General features: G+C 41.4%; 1 protein-coding gene across 1 annotated transcript; it reads left to right on the top strand.

The window, feature by feature from the left end:
* Nucleotides 1–946: 946 nt before the first annotated feature.
* LOC149282196 (uncharacterized) lies at nucleotides 947–8,142 on the top strand. The gene is made up of 3 exons (XM_089498522.1): nucleotides 947–983; nucleotides 4,050–5,777; nucleotides 8,105–8,142. Exons 1-3 carry the CDS (start codon nucleotides 947–949, stop codon nucleotides 8,140–8,142), a joined length of 1,803 nt encoding a protein of 600 aa, XP_089354648.1.
* Nucleotides 8,143–20,165: the final 12,023 nt, after the last annotated feature.

A 20,165-nucleotide genomic window follows, 5' to 3' on the forward strand; every position in this document is an offset into this window, starting at 1 on the left:
TTTTTATGGTCGGACTATCCTACCCGATGTATATTCCCAGGCCACAGTTAAATGGGAAGTCTCACGGAAAGATAATTTTCTTTGGTCATTAACTTCAGTGCCATATATGGTCATTTTAGCGTTAAGGAAAAGTGAATGTTATTTCCTGTTGTTCCAACAAACTTCCTTGATCTGTAGACTCTGAGGCTGCCATTGTGGGCAGTTGTTTAATACTTTGGATGGCTTTGGCTGCGCAAGAGTGAGTTAATTCTCCAATGAAGTGCTGTTTATCTAGTCCTCCATAGACTTCCATGAGTCAGATGTGTGTGATTAAGACCAAGTCTTTCTATTCACCACAAGGCAGCATGATAAGGAGTCAGTATTTTTTTTCTAGTGGATTGGGATAAAATAACAGAGCTGAAGCATCCGTATGTGACTAAAATACAGCTGTTAGAAAACACTGTATGATGTGAAAACTAGGTAAAAGGATAGTATTTATTCTTTCAACTGATCCTGTCCCCAATTATCATATTATCTTTTATTTATTAAGCGCCAACTAAATACGCAGCGCTGTATAATTTAAATGGGGCCGTCAACACACAGAACTAATATACGTTAATACATACAGATACATCAGGAGTTGAGACCTCTGCCTGTAATTTTGCCATCTAGCCTTATGGTACTTTTACACAGGAACGGTGGGATTTTGAGGGCCCCGCTCGTGCCGCTTACAATCTAAGGGAGTAGAATGGGTAATTGAAACAAAAAGGAGGATTGAACAGAGGGAGTAGTAGCTGTCTTGTAGCAGTAATAAAGCAAAGCTCTTTACATTATTAAGTGACAGATACAAATTATCTGTACGTTATGTTGAACTTGTTGAATATTTATCTTCCGTGGAATTGATTATGGTAAATTAATTAGGGGCATTCCCTTCTTTTATTTGCTTAGCTCTAAAAGAACAAACATAATGGGCATCCCATCAGGAGGCGGACAGACACCTGCTGGTAAATGTGGATGATAATTGAGGGTCCTATTCCTTCCATTGAATAATGAAAAAATCTCCTTTCTTTTACATATTTTTGCAATGGCAGCCTACAGAATTACATTTTAAGTGCTTATTTTCAGATATTATGTTTCTGAATCTGACTAATATATGACTAGATTATCTTATGGGAAAGAAAACATTACATTATTTCAATACGTATTGAAGGTTAGCATCAGAACAATTTTTCATTTTTTTTCGTTTTGGCAATATATGCAATCTTTTCATCCAAATGAATTATTATGAGTAAACACTGGGAATGTTCACTCTTGGGCTTATCCCCTCTTGTATGTAATCACGTAACCTTTTTGAATGACTGAAATGATAAGTCTCCGATTAGTGCTCTATGGATAGATGCGCCCTCACTATGCAGATGACCCTGGGATTTGCTCATAACACATTCATGTGCCATCGCCCGCACTGCATGTTATACAGCGAGTTAAGCGGTTTGTAGGAAAAGCTTGTACATTCCATCCTTGGGGTAGGGATTCATACAGTGTGACGCTGTGTGCCATGCATCTCCTCATTCCCTGCTTTTTGCCATGTCATTGACTCTGCCTAAAACGAAAAGTATGCTGCATCACCAAATTAAAAAAAGTGCTGCTTTTTAAGGTACTCTACTGTAAAAAAAATAAAATAAAAAATGTAAAAATCTGAAATGTGTATATAACATATGTATATTCCTGTAAATCCATTTTCTGATTAAAGCCCTTTTAAATAAAAAGAAACTTCTCAGTGACTTTGTTTTATAGTGTTTAGCATTTTACAGTATAGCGCAAACTATTTTGACAATGGTGTATACATCTGCTTTGTGAATGTAATAAGACTTACAATTAAAAATATTGTTCACCTTTTTTAACATCATTAAGCAATCTCTACACTTACGGTGTATAACACAGTATTGCATTTAAAGTTAACATATAAAGGGTTACTCTAATGCAAATGATACCTGTGTGGCCCCTTTACATTTTCCCTGCCACACAGGGAATTTGTTCTGCTGAATGCATCTTTTTGCATGTGATGTACCGTATTTGCCCGATTATAGGCACTTATGGAGGTGCGGCGTATAATTGGGGTTTAGCACAGGGATGCGCAATTCGTATCGCCCGGGACATGCAGTTCTGGGCACCGGGCAGGTGTTCTTTTGTGTTGTCTTTATCATTTACCCCTCCTGCGGCTAAGCAGCAGGGTTAGGATCCAGATCCCCCCGCAGCGCTGCAGGGGACCTGGCTCCTCCTCTCAACGCCTGTAAGATACTCCCAGATAACCTTCATTGCTGCCCGCGCTTCCGCCTGGGCTTCTTTGACTGGACGTTGGCATAGAAGCCCCGGCAGTGGCTAGAAGCAGCAGAGGTTGTCTATGCGCATCGCACAGATGTCCACCGGCTGCCCCCGCTAGACACCATGGAGTCTGTCTGGGGATGCATTGGTAAGTCTGGGGGAGGGGGGGCAGAGCGGCATATCAGGGGTTATAAAGCATACTAGGGGCAGAGTGGCATATCTGGGGGGCAGAGTGACATATCTGGGGGGGCAGAGTGACATATCAGGGTTTATAAAGCATATCTGGGGGCAGAGGGGCATATCTATAAGTAAGGTGCATTATGAATTAAGGGGGGGACCTTACAATGGCTATTGGGTTTCCAAATTTCTGTTTGTATATAACCTATGCAGACTAACTGCATAATAGATACCAACGATGATAAAATACATGTATTCCTGTTCATTAGATAAAAGACTGCTTTACTGTTTCACTTGTGTAATTTTTCTCTAAAAATACACAATGTTTGATCTTGGCGTCACTGAGTACTCCCATTGATTGGGGGCTTCCCACCCCACTGAAGAACTGTCTAATATTGATAGAATAGTCACTGGACACTACAGACTTTAATAACCTTATCTGGAAATGGAAATGAAACTGCTCCTACTGATGCATGCACAGTGCTTTATTCTGTGTATTCATGGCCTCATTCTTTATGGTCCACATGACAAGGCTGATGGCCACACTTGCGAAGCACTCTAGATGCCCATCAGAACTACAATAACAATAAAACATACAATCTAAAAATATTCTTATCATGTACTTAGAGGACTAATTCTAAGGACAGCATATTCCATAGGTTGAGAAGGAAAGGTAAACAGAAAATGTTTAAACCATGCTTTTAGTTTACATCTGTATAACGGACACAACCTACTTCTAAATTAGCATAATGTGGGTTAGCCTATTTCTTGTACTCAGTCTTCTTGCCTCTGTGTCGGTCATCAGTAGGATGCACCATATACCACATATCCTGTACCTCGGGTTTAACTTTACTTTTCTGTGGCACTGTAAGTTACTGCATCAATTAAAGACTTCCAAGGACTGAACACTAGATTCGGGTAAGGATTATTGGAATGTTTTACAATCTTAAGTTTTTTGGTTTTTTTTTCTTTCCTTAAACTTTTTATAGAAAATCCAAAATGTGAAGACCAATTTTATACTTTGCATAGACATTGCATGACTAACAACTGGAAACTGATCAAAAGGTCCGAATGCTATACTTTTTTTTACAACAGCATGAGTCTTTAATGCCGTGCCTTATCTGGCAGGTAGACACAGTAAAAACTAAAACCGTTACTGTGTAGAATGTTCCCGTTAAATTCTGTGTAGCGTCACGTAAGCAGTTCAAACCAGGTTTATGGAATCTGCGGTATTAGATTAGAACAACTGATGACTGGTACATTTCTGATAAATGTGATTATTTGCTTGCTTCAAGTTTGCATCATACTAAAGGCAAAGGATTATCTCAAATATTGTTTTATTGTAGTAAAATAATAAATTTCACAAATTCTATTTAAGTTTTATTTGCTATTTATTAGAGTTTTGAATTCTTTAATCTTTCACTCTGCAATATTTTATCTAAATAGGTATAACATATGAGTGCTGTGTGATGCTACCAATGGAAGTAACTACTTTATCTGCATGCTTAATATAATTCCTACTGCACATTATTGATCTCTCTTGCATGATATTTGTTTACTTCTTGTTTTAGGCTGTTCTGGAAAAATGCTTTTCATTTTACTGCTAACTGTGCCAACCATTGTTGATGCATTTTGCCCAGCTCAATGCACCTGTATAATAAAAGATGCCGTTAAGTGTGCCGGCAGCTCCATTACAGACATTTCAACATTGTCAATACCTTCTAATTTCACCTACATCCTCATAAAAGACACTCTTGCCACTGAACTAACAGATAAGACCTTCCAGCAAATGCCAGTAACCCTGCGTCTTCTTTTAGAATCCAACCAGTTTTCGACTATAAGTGTTGGAGCATTTAAAGGTTTCTCTTTACTGAAATCTCTCAAACTATCAAACAACAAAATACAGAATCTACCATCTGGGGTTTTTGACACACTAACGGATTTGGACCAATTAATGCTCGATAAAAACTATTTGGTAGAACTAGATACAAATTTGTTCTCCAAATTGGCAAATCTGGAGGAGCTTTTCTTGAACAGGAATCGTCTAACAAAATTACCAGATGGTTTACTAAGTGGGCTCAAAAAACTTAAAATACTGAATCTCTCCAGAAACCAAATAACAGAGTTGTCTACAAAGCTATTTAGTTCACTGACTAACCTGGAAACGTTACATCTCTATGATAATAAGCTGAAAGAAATTTCTTCTTGGACATTTCAAAACCTTGGAGAGCTGACAGAGCTCACTCTGTATTCAAATGAAATCCAAACCATTGCAGAGGATGCCTTTAATCACTCCCCTAAGATGAACATATTGAAGCTTTCCAAAAACCAACTGCAAACGTTACCTGATGGATTGTTTTTACATTTGCCAGAGCTATCAACCTTGGCGCTCTATGAAAACCCTTTGACAAAACTCCCACCAATGTTATTTGGTAAAATGGACAATCTACAGTCCTTATGGCTTTATCATACAGAACTTACTACTGTGCCGGATTTTGTGTTCAGTAACTTAACCAACTTGCAGTTACTTGTCTTGACCAGGAATCCAAAGCTACATAGTCTTCCTAATGATGCATTCAAAGGTCTGACTACACTTTCAGAACTGTCATTGCATACAAACAATCTGACTTCCCTTGAGAAGGGTCTGTTTGAGGAGTTGAAAAACCTGGAAAGCCTCTCATTGTATAATAACAATTTCAAAGTTCTTCCAGGTAATCTCTTTAACTCTCTGAAAAGCCTTCAATTTATTTACCTAAATAACAGTCGTTTACAGACCGTTCCTGGTGAACTCTTCCATGGTTTGCCCAATCTAAAGCTGCTCCGTCTAGATGGTAACCATTGGGCTTGTGATTGCAAGCTTGTTGATTTCATAGCATGGCTTACCAAAAATAGTAAGACCGTAGAAAATGCAAGGTCACTCCTTTGTGAAAGTCCTTTAAAAATGATGACTACGCCTATTTTGGATGCAAAAGAATTGTCCTGTCTACATACAACAGCAATGGGAATGTATTCTGATTTAACAACAGCAACACCAACTTCATACCAATGGAGCAGTTTAAGCAGTGTCACCAAGCGTCCCAGGCATTCCAAAAAAACAGCACCTGCTACTACTGAAGAGCAGATCCCTACCACTACTCCGTTGATAACATCTGCGCTTTTTACTGCCCCCAAAGAAAAAGACCATGAAGAGACAAGCTCAACCACATACCACTACATCACCCGTTCCTCTTACTGGGATAAGAAGGACCAGATAAAGACCACAGTTGCCGGGATGTCATCTATGAGAACCACCACACTTAGTACGATAATCCACACTAACCATTCAGTCTTTCCTTATGGTGGACCATTTTTGAACTTTAATATTCCACTGGGCAAATTTTTTTTAACTTTCTTACTTTTAACTGCAGCATTACAAATTGTACTGATATTTGTAACGTGTTTTGGATTGTTTAAAATGATAAGGCTTTACAGGTACTTTAAAGGTTTTACACAACCTGTTATTTTGTTACGAGTTTTAATACCGCTTCGTTCCAAATCGCAAACTCAGAGCTTACATTGTCAATGATAGTTTCATTCAATGTGATCAACTGTTAAGTGTTTTAATAAATGCATTGCGAACTTGTATTTACACACACACCCACAAAATGCATGTTTACATTTTATGTTATCAAAACGAAGACAACCTCTGCTGCTGCCGGGCCTTCTATGACAGAGCGCCGGCGTGACATGACCTTTCGGTGCTCGTCATAGAAGCCCCAAAGGAAGTGGCAGGCAGCAGCAGAGGTTGTCTAGCGCACCACGCAGACGTCCACTGGCTGCCCCCACTAGACACCAGGGAGTTGGAAGCATGGGTGGCAAGTCTAGGGGTTGCATTGGTAAGTCTGGGGGCAGAGAGGCATATCTAAGTAAGGTACATTATGAATTAAGAGGGGGACCTTAAAATTGCTACATTTCTGTTTGTATATAACATATGCTATCAAAAGCAGACATCCCAACTCTCGCAGAAGTTCTGAGAGTCTCCTGCATTTTCATAGTGGTTCCCTGACGTCCGCAAACCCAAGAGACATCCCGGAAATCGATTGTTTTTGAGAGTGAGCACGTTCAATTATGACTTTTTTTTTCTCACGCTCGTCAAAAAATATTTGGGCTCACATCCTCCTGTGGCTTCCAGTGCCTGTGCCCTGATCCTCTTCTGTGGTATGTCCTGATAGGTTAGTTAGCGCAAACAGAGAGCTATCAGATGGTTCTCTCTTGTGCTAACCTACCAGGACGCACGCTGTGTTGCTCTCCCAGTGCCTCCAGAGCACGTCTACCACAGTGGCGGATGAGGGCACCGGTACCAGGGGTTGTAAGACCATAATGCAAGTTTGGTGGTGGCGGGGAGGGGCTGGTAGAGTGTTTTGGGCAGTGATTAGTAACATCACCTCCCTGAATTGAATTGTTTCAGGTTGGGATGTCATGTATGCCTGTTCATTAGATAAAATACTGTTTTATCATTCCACTAATGTGTATTTTTTAAAATAGGGTATAAGGGTAATGAACTAATGAATCCCAGCAAATAGGCAATACAGAAGCCGGTATTTTCTTGCAGTGGGGTCAGGACTCTGGGAAGCGGGCCAAATACGCAAATATATTACCCTATTAGCGCATGTGTGCCACCAACGGCCAAGAAAGGAAGCACGGGCTCAGTCTCCACCAGAAGTGCAAGCGTGTGTGTCAGTGCTGCCTGCAATCTTGAACCCCTGCTGGCTACAATGCCATTAATGTTGCATGTGATAACAAACCAGGTAAGAGATCAATAATTCACCCACTGTGTGTCACAGTCTACAACATTGAGAGCTGCTTCAAGCATGTCTTGTGCCCAAGACTTCACAGTACCTGTAGCCAGGGACCTACAATGTCTTAATCCAGCCCTGCTCCTTACATGTTTCTGTAAGTCCAATTGTTTTGTTATATACTACTTATGTCTTGTTTACTCATTGTACAGCACTGCAGAATATTACGGGGGAATATAAAATACTAAATAATAATAATAATGTGTTCCATGCACATTCCAGAGCCCTGCTAAGTGGCTGATTATGTTTGTCCAAAGACCGTTTAGTGCCCTCCTCCACCCTTTAGAGAATGTGGACTCACATGGCCCATTTCCTGGGACATAAAGCTGTAAATCCAAGGTCCTTAATTTTAGCAACCCTACTCCAGGCCAACTATTCAATAGCTGTTAACACTGGGAGTACGTCATATAAAAGACATCCTCTAATTTTTTGTAAGTGCTTCTTCTGCAACTCTTAATATTGTAAACTATTAAGTACTTTTTTACTTGAATACATGAATCTGTATGATTAATGCACATCGCAAGCTTTCTTAAAATCCTTTACGTTTACCCATACTACTTCCGGTCTATTGTAGGTATCTACTCGTCTTCCAGGATAGTAGAATGTTCTACTAAGTTTTCTCCGAACGTGCCTGCATGCCAAAATATCAACTTAAATGTCTGCATGGCTGCAATGGAAATGGAAAAAGAGCTACACAATTCTCATAACACAGCACTATAGAGCAAGCGTCATTGCTGGAAGAATGTGCAGGCTCTTGTTACAAAAACGTAAACAGCTTTTGTTTTCTACAGCGGATTTCAGGGAAAACGAATTCCGACAGATATGGTAGAATTATTCATGCATGCAAAGCATGCAAGTAGGAACAAATTAATAAATTGAAAAGGAGAACTAGAAACAGAAAATGATTGGCAGATACCTATGTGGGTCAACAGCGATAGAATTCAAGTGGTCAGATGGAGTATAAACATGAAAAATGGCTACAACGGGGATAGGGCATTTACACCGACTATAACACTTAAATTAAAATAAAGCAAAATATATTAGATGAACAACATAGTTTTTAAGTAGGGTAAAACTCATAGCACAATACATGACTACACAGATTTTGGCACGCTAAGAATTGAAACACAGTATTTAATGCAAACTCAAGAACTTCTTATTTAAATGTGTCTCAGGAAATACTTCAGTAAGCCGCTAATAATGTGTTTACTGCTGATCACTGATAATACCCCTTTGCAGTCTAACAGCTGTTTCGCTTGGCAAGAGCATGTTTTTCTTAATGAGGTTATTCAAATAGAGCCATACGAAAGCTGTATTAATCCTTTTTTGAATAAGCAGGATAAAATTAAGCTATTAAATGTTGTAAAACAGCTCTGTGAGGCTAGTTTAACCACTCAACTGGTGTACCATTTCAATATTTGTGTGTATGTATGTATATGTATGTATATATATATATATATATATATATATATATATATATACACATATATACATACATACACACACAGTTTAATGAAACTAGCACTGTGTATCAATGAGAATGTGGTAGTACTCAATGACTGCTGGGCCATAGTAAACATTGCTTGCTGTGTTGATTCCTGGAATGGGCACATCTGCTCTATTTAAACCCTGATATTAAAATTGTAGTACATTGGAAACCGTGAGTGCTTAGTTCAAAATTCAAATAGGGCCAATAGAAGCCTATCATCATTTGCTAAAAGGGAAATGTTACAACCTACAGTGTGGTGGACTTCTCCATTCATCTTCACAAAGGACCTGAATTTTTTAATAGACCTGTGCAAATGGGCCAAAAACTATTTCGGTTCGTTTTTGGCCTATTCATTTTCTGCCTATTTGGTTTGGACTAACGTCGGGGGCATTTTAAATTGGTGGAAGGACTTTAACACAAGCACAGTTATTATGGTGAGAGTTCACCTTAGGGCAAAATTGCGGTGCTTTTGGTGACATTCACTCTCTCGATCGGATGAGAGGATGTGCCACTATTTTGTCAGAAGGAGAGAGGATGAAAGATGGAAGGTAGATGAAGAACAAGAAGATGCAAAAGTGGACGGCAGATAAAGTAGGGAGATATTTAGAGAACGTGATCAGCAATGATTTTAGGGTAGCAATTGTTGCTGCCCATGAATCTGGGAAGGTAATAAGGCCATTTCCAAAAATTTAAGGTCTATCATGCAACAGTGAGAAAGATTATTGAAAAGTGAAAAACATTCAAGACAGTTTCCAGTCTACCCAGGGCTGGACGTCCCAGCAAATTCACCCCAAGCTCCGTGTTCAGACAAATTGCAAAAAAACTGAGTTATATCTCAGACTCTAATGGCCAGTTAATATGTTACATGTTAAAGTTCATGACAGTACCATTACAAAAAGACTGAACAAGTATGGTTTGCTTGGAAGGGTTGTCAGGAGAAAGCGTCTTCTCTCTAAAAAGAACATGGCAGCACGGCTTAAGTTCCATCTGAACAAACCACTACCTGTAGAATTGAGTGGGCTATAATATCCATAACTTTCAGCAGTGCAAGTGTTGGAAACATAGTTTAACATAAACTATATTTATTTGGCTTTGTAGGCTTATTGGTAATGTATCCAATAGATCTATTTCCTAGTTTTCTTTTGTGAGTTTTATATGTCAGTCCTGTCAATTGAATACTTCATTCTCTGTATGTGCATCCTGTTTTCTATATAATGTTGATTGTTTTAAATTCTAATCCAAAGATACATTGCTATATTTAATGTGCTACTGTGGTAAATAAGAAGTAAAGTGGTGACTCATGTGGCATGGCGGTTGAATGTGGTAACACTGGAAACAACTGAACAGGAAATTGACAGCATCAGGACTGTAGTGTTAAAAGCAAAACATTGAGTTTTTTCTCAGTGTTGCAAATAATGCTACTGCTTTGCCTTTTTAAAGTCTATATTCTAGTATGCACATTCCTTTTACTATGGCCACCATACAGGCCTCTTCTGATACACCTTTTAGTTACGGTCCTCTACAGTGTGATATCTGTCTGATACGATTCTCCCAATAATTCAGCATTAGAATCCCATCTTTCTTTAATAAACCTTAGAAAAAGCTAGCTTCCTACTTTGTGCTATGCTATAAATGATTAGTTCCAAACTCGGTCAACAGATCCCTCACGTATGTTCTACCTCTAGCCTCAGTTGAAATATTTGTATAAATAAATATCACTCTTCCAGTGCTAGTATGTTTAAAATGACCTTATCTTTTGGCTTAACCCTGGTGTCTATAAAACCAAAGCAAGAATTCAGTGCATACCCAGCGAACACTCTTCCCCAAAAAACCCCCCCAAAAACACTTGTCTAAAGCATAAATAGTGGGACTGCTGTGCATTTGAAAGCCTTTTCTGGATGCCATTAATGAGGCACCTGTGTGGCAGGTGGGGCTGCATAACCCTAAGGCAGGGGTTCTCAAACTGCGGCCCTCCAGCTGCTGCAGGACTACATCTCCCATACTCCTCCGCCAGCCCCTTAGCTGAAGGAGCATTATGGGAGATGTAGTCCTGCAGCAGCTGGAGGGCCGCAGTTTGAGAACCCCTGCCCTAAGGTTTTGTCAGAATCTGCAAACTCAGATTCCTGGGTTGATAATGTTGGTGTGTGTCTAGTGCCCTTAATAGGCAGGGTATAACCCAATGTCAGGCTATTGATATCTCCTATATGGCCAGGGACCTCATTGGTGGAATTCAGATAACAAGTAACTAATATATATAAAAAAAATGTAATTCATTAAAGTCTTGTGACTGTCTAATGGGTGATACAATTACTCATATCCAGCTTCTGGACAAACCAAGTAGTTTCTGAATCCTTGTGTGACTGAGCAACCATTCCACATTTAGTTGGGGTGCAATTGACAAGGTGGAAAAGGTGATCAGATAATGCATCCACATTTAATGAGCAGTCTTGTTCTCAACTTAATAACTTTATATTCTTCTCTGTGGTAATACTAAGGTTTTAAAGTAGTAATGGTGGCAGATTGAGTATGTTGCTTTGGGTATGTACATGTACATCACTAGCATGCCAAACTACTACTAATCCACTGGATTGATTTGAGGAACTTAAATGTTTCAAGAGGCCTTGTACAAAAAAAACGCAGGTAGTCTTAACAAAAATATCAGTCATGGAATCTGTTTAAGACGTAAGCATACATAGATTTTACCTTGAGATCATCCAAATCTTAATTACCATAACTGGTGGCTTGCTGGGTTTGACATGGAATTTCTAGGTAAGGCACTCCAGGACTCCAAGTGAGTTTCTTAAATCTCCAGGCAGAGAAATAGTGCCGTAAAATAGATAATCCTGACAATGCTGTTGTCAGGACCCGGGCGAGCAGGTCTGGTAGGAGTCCATGTGCAGGGGATACGGGGGACTCTGTCTGTACTCCTTTATGCATGGTGACGGAGAGATAGGTACAGACAGAGTAGCAGAACTGGAAAGGACGGGAGCAGAGGAAGGTACAGGCTCAGGAGCAGGTGCAGAGAGATGGGAGCTGAGGCGGGTGCAGGCTCGGGTGCAGGCACAGGTGCAGGCACAGGCTCGGGTGCGGGTGCAGGCACAGGCTCAGGTGCAGGCTCGGGTGCGGGCCCACAGGCAGGTTCAGGCACAGGCACAGGTACAGGCTCGGGTGCGGGCCCACTGGTAGGTAAGCCCACAGGCAGGTTCAGGTTCAGGTACAGGTACAGGTTCAGGCACAGGCGAGGCCCACTGGCAGGGCGGACGGGAACGGAGGCCCACTGGCAGGGCGGACGGGAACGGAGGCCCACTGGCAGGGCGGACGGGAACGGAGGCCCACTGGCAGGGCGGACGGGAACGGAGGCCCACTGGCAGGGCGGACGGGAACGGAGTACTACCGGGCCAGGCACGTGTACAGGTTCATGCACGGGTACGGACTTATGCTCAGGTACTGGATCATGCACGAGTACAGGCTCAGGCACGGGTTCAGGTAGTGGCTCAGAGCAAAGGCAGTCCTACAACTACAATGCCAAGGCCCTGACTGAAGGGCAGGGCCGGTCTTTTAAAGGTTCAGATCACTCCAGAGGGAGGAGGGTGGCCACTAGTGGTAACTGAAGTATTAGCCTGAAGTATAATTCAGCCATGGTTCAGGCAGCAGAGAGTGGACCCTGACAGTACCCCCCCCCTCAAGGAGCGGCCTCCGGGCGTTCCTAGGACGGCAGTGGTGTGGCAGTATCCGATGGTGCTGAATGCTCTTCTTGCCCGTAGAGCATTTTCAAAAACGTGCAGGTCACCCCGACGTACAATAGTCCCATTAGACGCCATCACACACTCTGGTGACATGGCCTTGGGTGTGCGGGTCTGGGCACTCCCAAAACCCGGGGTTACGAAGGTGCCGAGTACATAGGGCTCCGAAGAACGGGATTGGGCTGTGCAGGAACTGGACCGGTTCGGGCCGACGTGCCAGGCTTACCAGACTTCCGCTCACGCAGCTGTTGCTCGTAGCGGTTGAGGTCTTTCCTATGCACGATTGTCCCATCAGACGCCAGCATGTTACCGGGGGCCCCAAGGGAGTGTCTAGCGGTCTGGGGTTCCTTGTTCTGGTTCCTAGGAGTGATGGGAGTGGTAGTTCCAACCGCACAAACACCCGTGGTATGTTGGAGCTCGGGTGTGTATGCCATATCATCCTCTGAAGAAGCATCGTCCATGTCAGACCAGTCAGGGTCGTCAGACATGGTCTGGGGTTCCTCTGACATGGCTTCAGAAGGCGTAGGTTCACCTGGTGCCGTGACATGAGAAACCTCTGGTTCACCGGGCTGAGGAGACGGGGTGTGCTCCAGCTGTGACAGGTTGCTGGTGTCATATACTGGTTCCTGGGCACGGGGTTGGTCAGTGTGGGTTGCGGGTGGCTTAGCAGGTTTCCACGGACAATATGTTATCCTATGACCGGTCTCACCGCAATAATAACACAAGTTGTCCTCTCGCCGTTTTTGTTTCTCTTCTTTGGTGAGAGGCTCACGCTTAAAGCTCTTCTGTGGAGCTTTCTTGCCCTTGGTCTTGGTCATAGGCTTTTGTTTAGTGCTATCGCATTCCAACACAGACCTTACAGATTTGCACAGCTGCAGAAGACACTCCGCCAGTACCTCCAGAACTGCAGTCATCCCCACGGACTCCTTGGCATGGCCTTGGCATTCTGTCAGGACCCGGACGAGCAGGTCTGGTAGGAGTCCATGTGCAGGGGATACGGGGGACTCTGTCTGTACTCCTTTATGCATGGTGACAGAGAGATAGGTACAGACAGAGTAGCAGAACTGGAAAGGACGGGAGCTGAGGCAGAGAGACGGGAGCAGAGGAAAGTACAGGCTCGGGAGCAGGTGCAGAGAGACGGGAGCTGAGGCAGGTACAGGATCAGGTGCAGGCACAGGCTCGGGTGCAGGTGCAGGCACAGGCTCGGATGCGGGCCCACTGGCAGGTAAGCCCACAGGCAGGTTCAGGCACAGGTACAGGCTTGGGTGCGGGCCCACAGGCAGGTTCAGGCACAGGTACAGGCTCGGGTGCGGGCCCACAGGCAGGTTCAGGCACAGGTACAGGCTCGGGTGCAGGTGCAGGTACAGGTACAGGCTCGGGTGCGGGCCCACTGGCAGGTAAGCCCACAGGCAGGTTCAGGTACAGGTTCAGGCACAGGCGAGGCCCACTGGCAGGGGGGACGGGAACGGAGGCCCACTGGCAGGGCGGACGGGAACGGAGGCCCACTGGCAGGGCGGATGGGAACGGAGGCCCACTGGCAGGGCGGACGGGAACGGAGTACTACCGGGCCAGGCACGTGTACAGGTTCATGCACGGGTACGGACTTACGCTCGGGTACTTGATCATGCACGAGTACCGGCTCAGGCACGGGTTCAGGCGCAAGCTCAGGTACAGGTAGCGGCTCAGAGCAAAGGCAGTCCTACAACTACAATGCCAAGGCCCTGACTGAAGGGCAGGGCCGGTCTTTTAAAGGCAGGGCTTCACTCAATTCATGAGGCGCAGCTGTACCTGATAATCAGGTTCAGATCACTCCAGAGGGAGGAGGGTGGCCACTAGTGGTAACTGAAGTATTAGCCTGAAGTATAATTCAGCCATGGTTCAGGCAGAAGAGAGTGGACCCTGACAGCTGTCTTCATGCCTCCTTTATGGAGAGCTCCATGTGACTGGCTCTAGGAATTTCCCAGTTATGGACATCTGACAGGGTTACAATCTAACTGGAACTACATCGTTTCTTACCGTAGCCACAGCTTATTTCTTTGTAAATATCCACCACTTTATATATTAAGCAAACTGTAATAGGTTCAAATAGTCTTTCTATCCCTCCTTAGTTTAGTGTTTGCCTGAGAAGGAAGAGTGCATTTTACCTATCAGTGAGTCTCAAGAACAGACCCCCAGAGCAAGACATTAAGAAAAAGCACTCTTTGATAAAAAAGACTTATATAGGGAAAAGTACAGTTTTGATCAGGCTCAATTGCTCAAACATGATAATACCGTATATTCCAAAAACAGTATCTGAGTCACTCATCATAGGATTTACGATGTCTGCCGAATTAGGCTGTTGATGTCTCTCCTAACAATGTTAGGCTGGGGTTTGTCATTCAACTTAAAGTTAAAACCTAACTGGATTTTCGCCAGATTTTCTGTTTTGTGTAAAAATCATGCCTTGTTTCATCAATGCAGATAGCGGGACATCCTCCATGTCGGGAATTCTACGTCTGTGGAATTCTGAACATTGGGAAGTATTACTCAGTTAATCAGATTACTCAGTCTGGACATTACCTTCATTACTAATTTCCATGTTAACTACAACATCACAATATCAGTTTCAACAGGTTTTGCACGTTCCCTGTATCAATTTGTTTATCCCGTGGCTGACCAGAAGTCATTGGAAATGTGCCAATAATCTTTGTTGTTCTTTTTTTTTCACCAAGTCAGTAACAGGGCAAATTCCTGCCATAGTTTCTGTTTAAAGAGAGATCTATATAAAACAGTGTGTGTAAGGTTTGGGAAATGAAAGTGCATTCTTTCCCTAGTTATCTATAAGGAGTTGAAGCTTAATAAACATCCCGCTGCTTAAGGAAGAAAGGTAACCATGTGGCTCCTTTCATTTGATTAAAGCAATGTGTTAGATATGGTTAAGTATAAGAAGACACATTTTTGGAACAACAACAATTATAAATTAAGTATTTTGCACTTGTTTCTTAATGTTTGTGTCGGGCTTTACCAACCCTTAAAGAGGCTTTCGTCTCTACTGAATATAAGATTTTTGTTAGCATATGCAGTATTAGAAACCGTGCTATTGAGTATCCAAATTCTTTCTAGAAATCATTTAATCTAGAAAAGTTGCCTTATTTGTTTTAATAGAACACTTAATTGTTATGTGACAATTTTAGCGGAAAGAGAAAACAGATCTAAATACATTTATTTGCTTAACATACTAGAGATAACTTAATATCTTAGTGGAATGTCACCTTTAATACCTTATTGAGGTAATTGTCTCCTGTTGGTCATCTGCCTACATGGCATTTGCCCAGTGGGCCAAATAGCTAGTATGCAATTGTAAAGAAAACAAGCATTTTATATAAGACTAACCGATATGTCGTAGGGAAAGTAGGATTAAACTAGAGAATAGCGAGTCTCCAGCGACTCCTTTGTTTTTGGCATTTTTTTGGGATTCGCAGACCATTCTGGCTCAGAGAGATTACAAAAGTCTCCGCTGTTAAGGCCCCTGTGTTAGAGCAGCTGTTTGTCATTACTAGAAAACAGAGTAGTAGTACCCTTGAGGGTTTAATATTAGATTGAGTGACTGATACTTGGTGTGAGAAAGGCACCTGGTGTGAGCAAAAATGGGCCATCAATTTCTTCACAGATGTATGCAATGGCATGCATATTTCTTTCTTAAAACGAAAACATCTTTCCTGTAATTTTGGCTCCTTAAAGATAATGAGTGACTTAATTGGTAATTATACTAGAATGACACTAAACAATAGCTAGAAAATGTTATAGCTATAAAACAGCCATCCGACACCCGATAATGCTTAACGACGGCACTTCCCACAAACCGTTATTCTCGCTTGTGATTAAGCGCGCAGCCGGTTTTTGGCTGTTGGCCTTAACGTCCAACGGTCAATTTTCATCCCAAATCTATTCCTAAGAGGCAGTCTAAGAGTTAGAATTAAAGTATCTTAAAATAGTCCCCTGAAGGGATTAATTTCCAGAACCTTATGTTAACAGGCGAGGTGAAGCGTTTCAGCAGCCTTACATTATGCAAGACCTACCCTGGTAAGCTCAGACTGCATAATGGATAAATCAGTTAGCTGGCATTCAGTTATAATATCAGGGTCATCTCAACTCTTCTTGTGGGAGGAGGTGATCTAGGGCTGACTTCAACAGACTGAAATGTGTAAACTCACCTTCTGCCTTCTCTCTTTCATCTTCTCTCTTCTATTTTATATCTTTTATCTTTCAACTTCTATCTTCATCCATATCTCAGCAGACACAACCTGGTGCAAAAATTCTGCGCCGCTGGAGACTTCTCTCCCACGATCCTCCAGTAGGACTGGAGGACATCACAGGAAGTGCAGTCATTTTGGAGGAAGTTCATGCCAGATAAAGAGAGAAGATGACATAGAAGATAGAGAGCAGATGAAGAACAAGAAGAAGCAGAAGTGGTTGGAAGAGAAGGTAGGAAAACATTTAGAAAGTATGAGAGTGAACACGAATTAGAGTGTGAGTGAGAGTGATTGTGGGTGACGGGTTACTTATTTTTTCCCAAATTAAAAATGGCCCGATTTTCATCCGAACGAAATGGGCAGGGAATGTAATGGGCCAAAACGAACCGAAGAAATCATTTGTGGCCTATTTGCACGTCTACTGAATACATATCCGGCACCCAAAAAAAGCTGAGAGGCAAGAGAAGGGTCTAATGATGGGGGATACTTCAGAATTCCGCAATGCATTTGCAGATAGCAACATAAAAAAACACAAAAACTAAGGCGACCATAATACTATAATTTACATGAAGGTGGAGCTGAAATAGCAACCTATGATTTAGCATTACTGAAGAGACTGTGTGACTTGTAAGCAGGGATCAGAGGAAGGCTATACAATGAAGGGTGAATGAATCTGCTACAAGGAAAATATGTCCTTCTCTCGTTTTTTACTTCCTTCTTTCAGGTTTAGATGATCAACACTGGCACAAGTCCCTGAGGTGGAACTTAGCTAAGGTACATATTGTTGGCAATTCACTGGGTATGACCTAGAGTCTCTGGGCCTGCTTCTTCTATCTGGGGACAGATGAGTGTTGGCATTTTTCTACCCACATTCACCTCTTCCCGATGACTTTCCCCTGCTCCCAGCCCAATTCCCTTCCAGGTGCCTTCCCAGGTATGGTGGCACAGCTAACTCGGATGATATTCGCACAAGTGGGTTTGGTCCTTTTGAGCAGCAAGCAGTGTGTCTACCATGCAAGGGGCATTATGTTGAAGAATGAGCCCATATCAGTACTCTTAGGGACACCATCCGGTCATTAAGATCTCATCAGTTAGCAAGTTCAAGCTAACACGTTTGAGACATTTCTGCATATGTTATCCTTCAAATAAATTGTCACAGTGTTAAACGAATACTATGGTCTTTTATCTCCATTCCTCTGTCTGTGTTTTTATTATAATATAATTTCATGACCACATTGATATTACACATGTCAAGGTTTGGCAGAGTAGCAAGTTTAAACAGATGTTTGTGTGTTAATCTCTCAAAATCTGAAGCTTTATGAGTAACCAAATGTTGTTCTTGTTTAATAAACGTAGGGATTACCATATAAATGTCCTTATGTGAACATTATTTGAGGCCTCCATTTTATCATTGTAGTATTACTATAAATGTGGTAAGACTAATTATGGCGCTTATAGAATTTCTGTTTCTATGAACTTTGTTTAGATTTCTATTGTATTTGTTATGCAATTACATTGCAAATTATCTATTAATTAGAACCTTCTAAAATAATATAAGGGTTAAGCATTTGATCAGCAAAAAAAGACGATGAGCATTTTGAAATCCAAATATAACATTTCTGATATTATGTAAGGTAATTGTTCCAAATCTTGTTCGATTTCTAAAATATTAATATGTGAAGCTAACAGACGAGATTTTTATATAGTATATATTGAATTTACAATATATAATATTTTAATATCATATCAATATAATAGTCGTAGAAAAATGCCATGTCTATGTCTTTTTAAAATTTTTACTGTATATGCTGTTTTTCCATCTGAAAAAGTATTAAAATGGAGACAATGCTATGTATTAGTACAAATAACAATAATATAATAATAAGTCATTATTTATCATATACCAATCCTATATTATGGCACACCAAAAAACATTAGACAGACAAAACACTCAATGCATGCTAATGAGAGAGAAAATGCTTGGCAAATGCAGCCTAAAGTTCTTCTTACTATACCTTGTTACCCTGGTGGTTACATACGGAATTGCAAGTAAAACATACTAAACAAGGCCCAGGGTAATTGTACCAAATCTTGTAGCAACTGCCCTCTCTACAAGCACCACACAGTTTCTCTGGTTGACTGAGTGTTTATTTTTACCTTTCCTGCTTTTTCCACTATTCTTCAATAAAAAGGAACCATGTGACACTTATGATTCGGCAAATCAGCATTAGCATTCTTGTGGCTTTACAATAAATATCTACATTTTAAAAAAGAATGCATGAAAACATTAGCTGCTCTTTGGTTATGGCTTTAGTTTTAAATTCTGTACCGGAATAAACAAAGTTAAAGTTGGAATGTAAAAGCAGCATTTTGTAAATCTAGCCATAGGAAGGATATGGGATATTAAGGGATATTTCTGATTAAATATGACCTTGTGCGCAAACACAGGGTCAGCTTTATTTAGAGCAATTCCATTTGTTTCCATGGTGAGCAGTCAGCATTTAGCAAGTTGCCCCATCATAAAGATGGCCTACTAAATCACTTTAAAGTTACTCAATTCTAAAGGTTAAATCAGCCGGCTGCTTTCAGCTTCATCATATATGGGAATATAGCACTCATCCAGCGTGTGCGTTCCACACCCAGCACTGTTTTGCAAGACTAATCTTCCGCAATACTGTTAGACTGTGTTCCGCGTGTTAATGGAAATGAGTAACGGAATCCTCACAACCAGGTAAAGGCCACATCCTGAACTCCAGGTGCCCTAGGCTACATTTTTCATCTGGTTGAACCACAGTTTGTCTGGCTGAACCTCATATGAATCCAAATATGTAATTTGTAAACTGTTTCTTGATCAAAGTAATCTCTCTTCGGGTCTCTTAATTGCATTTTAAGCTATTGGTATTGATGAATGTTTCTCAAAGGCTAAGACATTGCTAAAGACCGGTTCGCAATGAGCACAAAGTTTAACAGATTCTCGACCAAACTGCTTACACTATTGGGATTGTATATTACAAAAAATCTTCTCAAGTCTCATGAGAACAAAAAAAAATGTTTAAACGGCTCAAATATCAGCTTTCGTTTGAGTCACACATTTTTTAATGACTCTCTCTATATTGTACTTCTAAACAAATTATTAATCTTGTTTTTGTTTACCTTGTATTTCGTCTCAAGTAGTGCCCTATCTTATAAACACCATCTTTCCTGTTTATTTAGCTGCTATAAGCAGCTGCTCTGAAAACCCTTCATTTATAAACCTAAACACTATATTTCGGTCCAATAAAAGCTTGGCATGGACAGACTTAGTAATATTATATTCTGGTAAAATATAAATAAAAACATCCCTTTCTAGTCTCTCTTTCATGGGCGAGTCTTAAAATACCCAACTCTT

This window comes from Sceloporus occidentalis, unplaced genomic scaffold (genome assembly GCF_023333645.1).
Source record: "Sceloporus occidentalis isolate IW3139 unplaced genomic scaffold, rSceOcc1.0.p SCAF_121, whole genome shotgun sequence".
NCBI classification, from domain to species: Eukaryota; Metazoa; Chordata; class Lepidosauria; order Squamata; family Phrynosomatidae; genus Sceloporus; species Sceloporus occidentalis.

Excerpts from the sequence above, each read along its gene's own strand:
- LOC149282196 (XM_089498522.1), top strand. The coding sequence starts at position 947 with ATGGGCATCCCATCAGGAGGCGGACAGACACCTGCTG. Across the intron at positions 984-4,049 it reads AGGCGGACAGACACCTGCTG|GCTGTTCTGGAAAAATGCTT; the intron begins GTAAATGTGGAT and ends TTCTTGTTTTAG. Across the intron at positions 5,778-8,104 it reads TATGAGAACCACCACACTTA|CGGATTTCAGGGAAAACGAA; the intron begins GTACGATAATCC and ends TGTTTTCTACAG.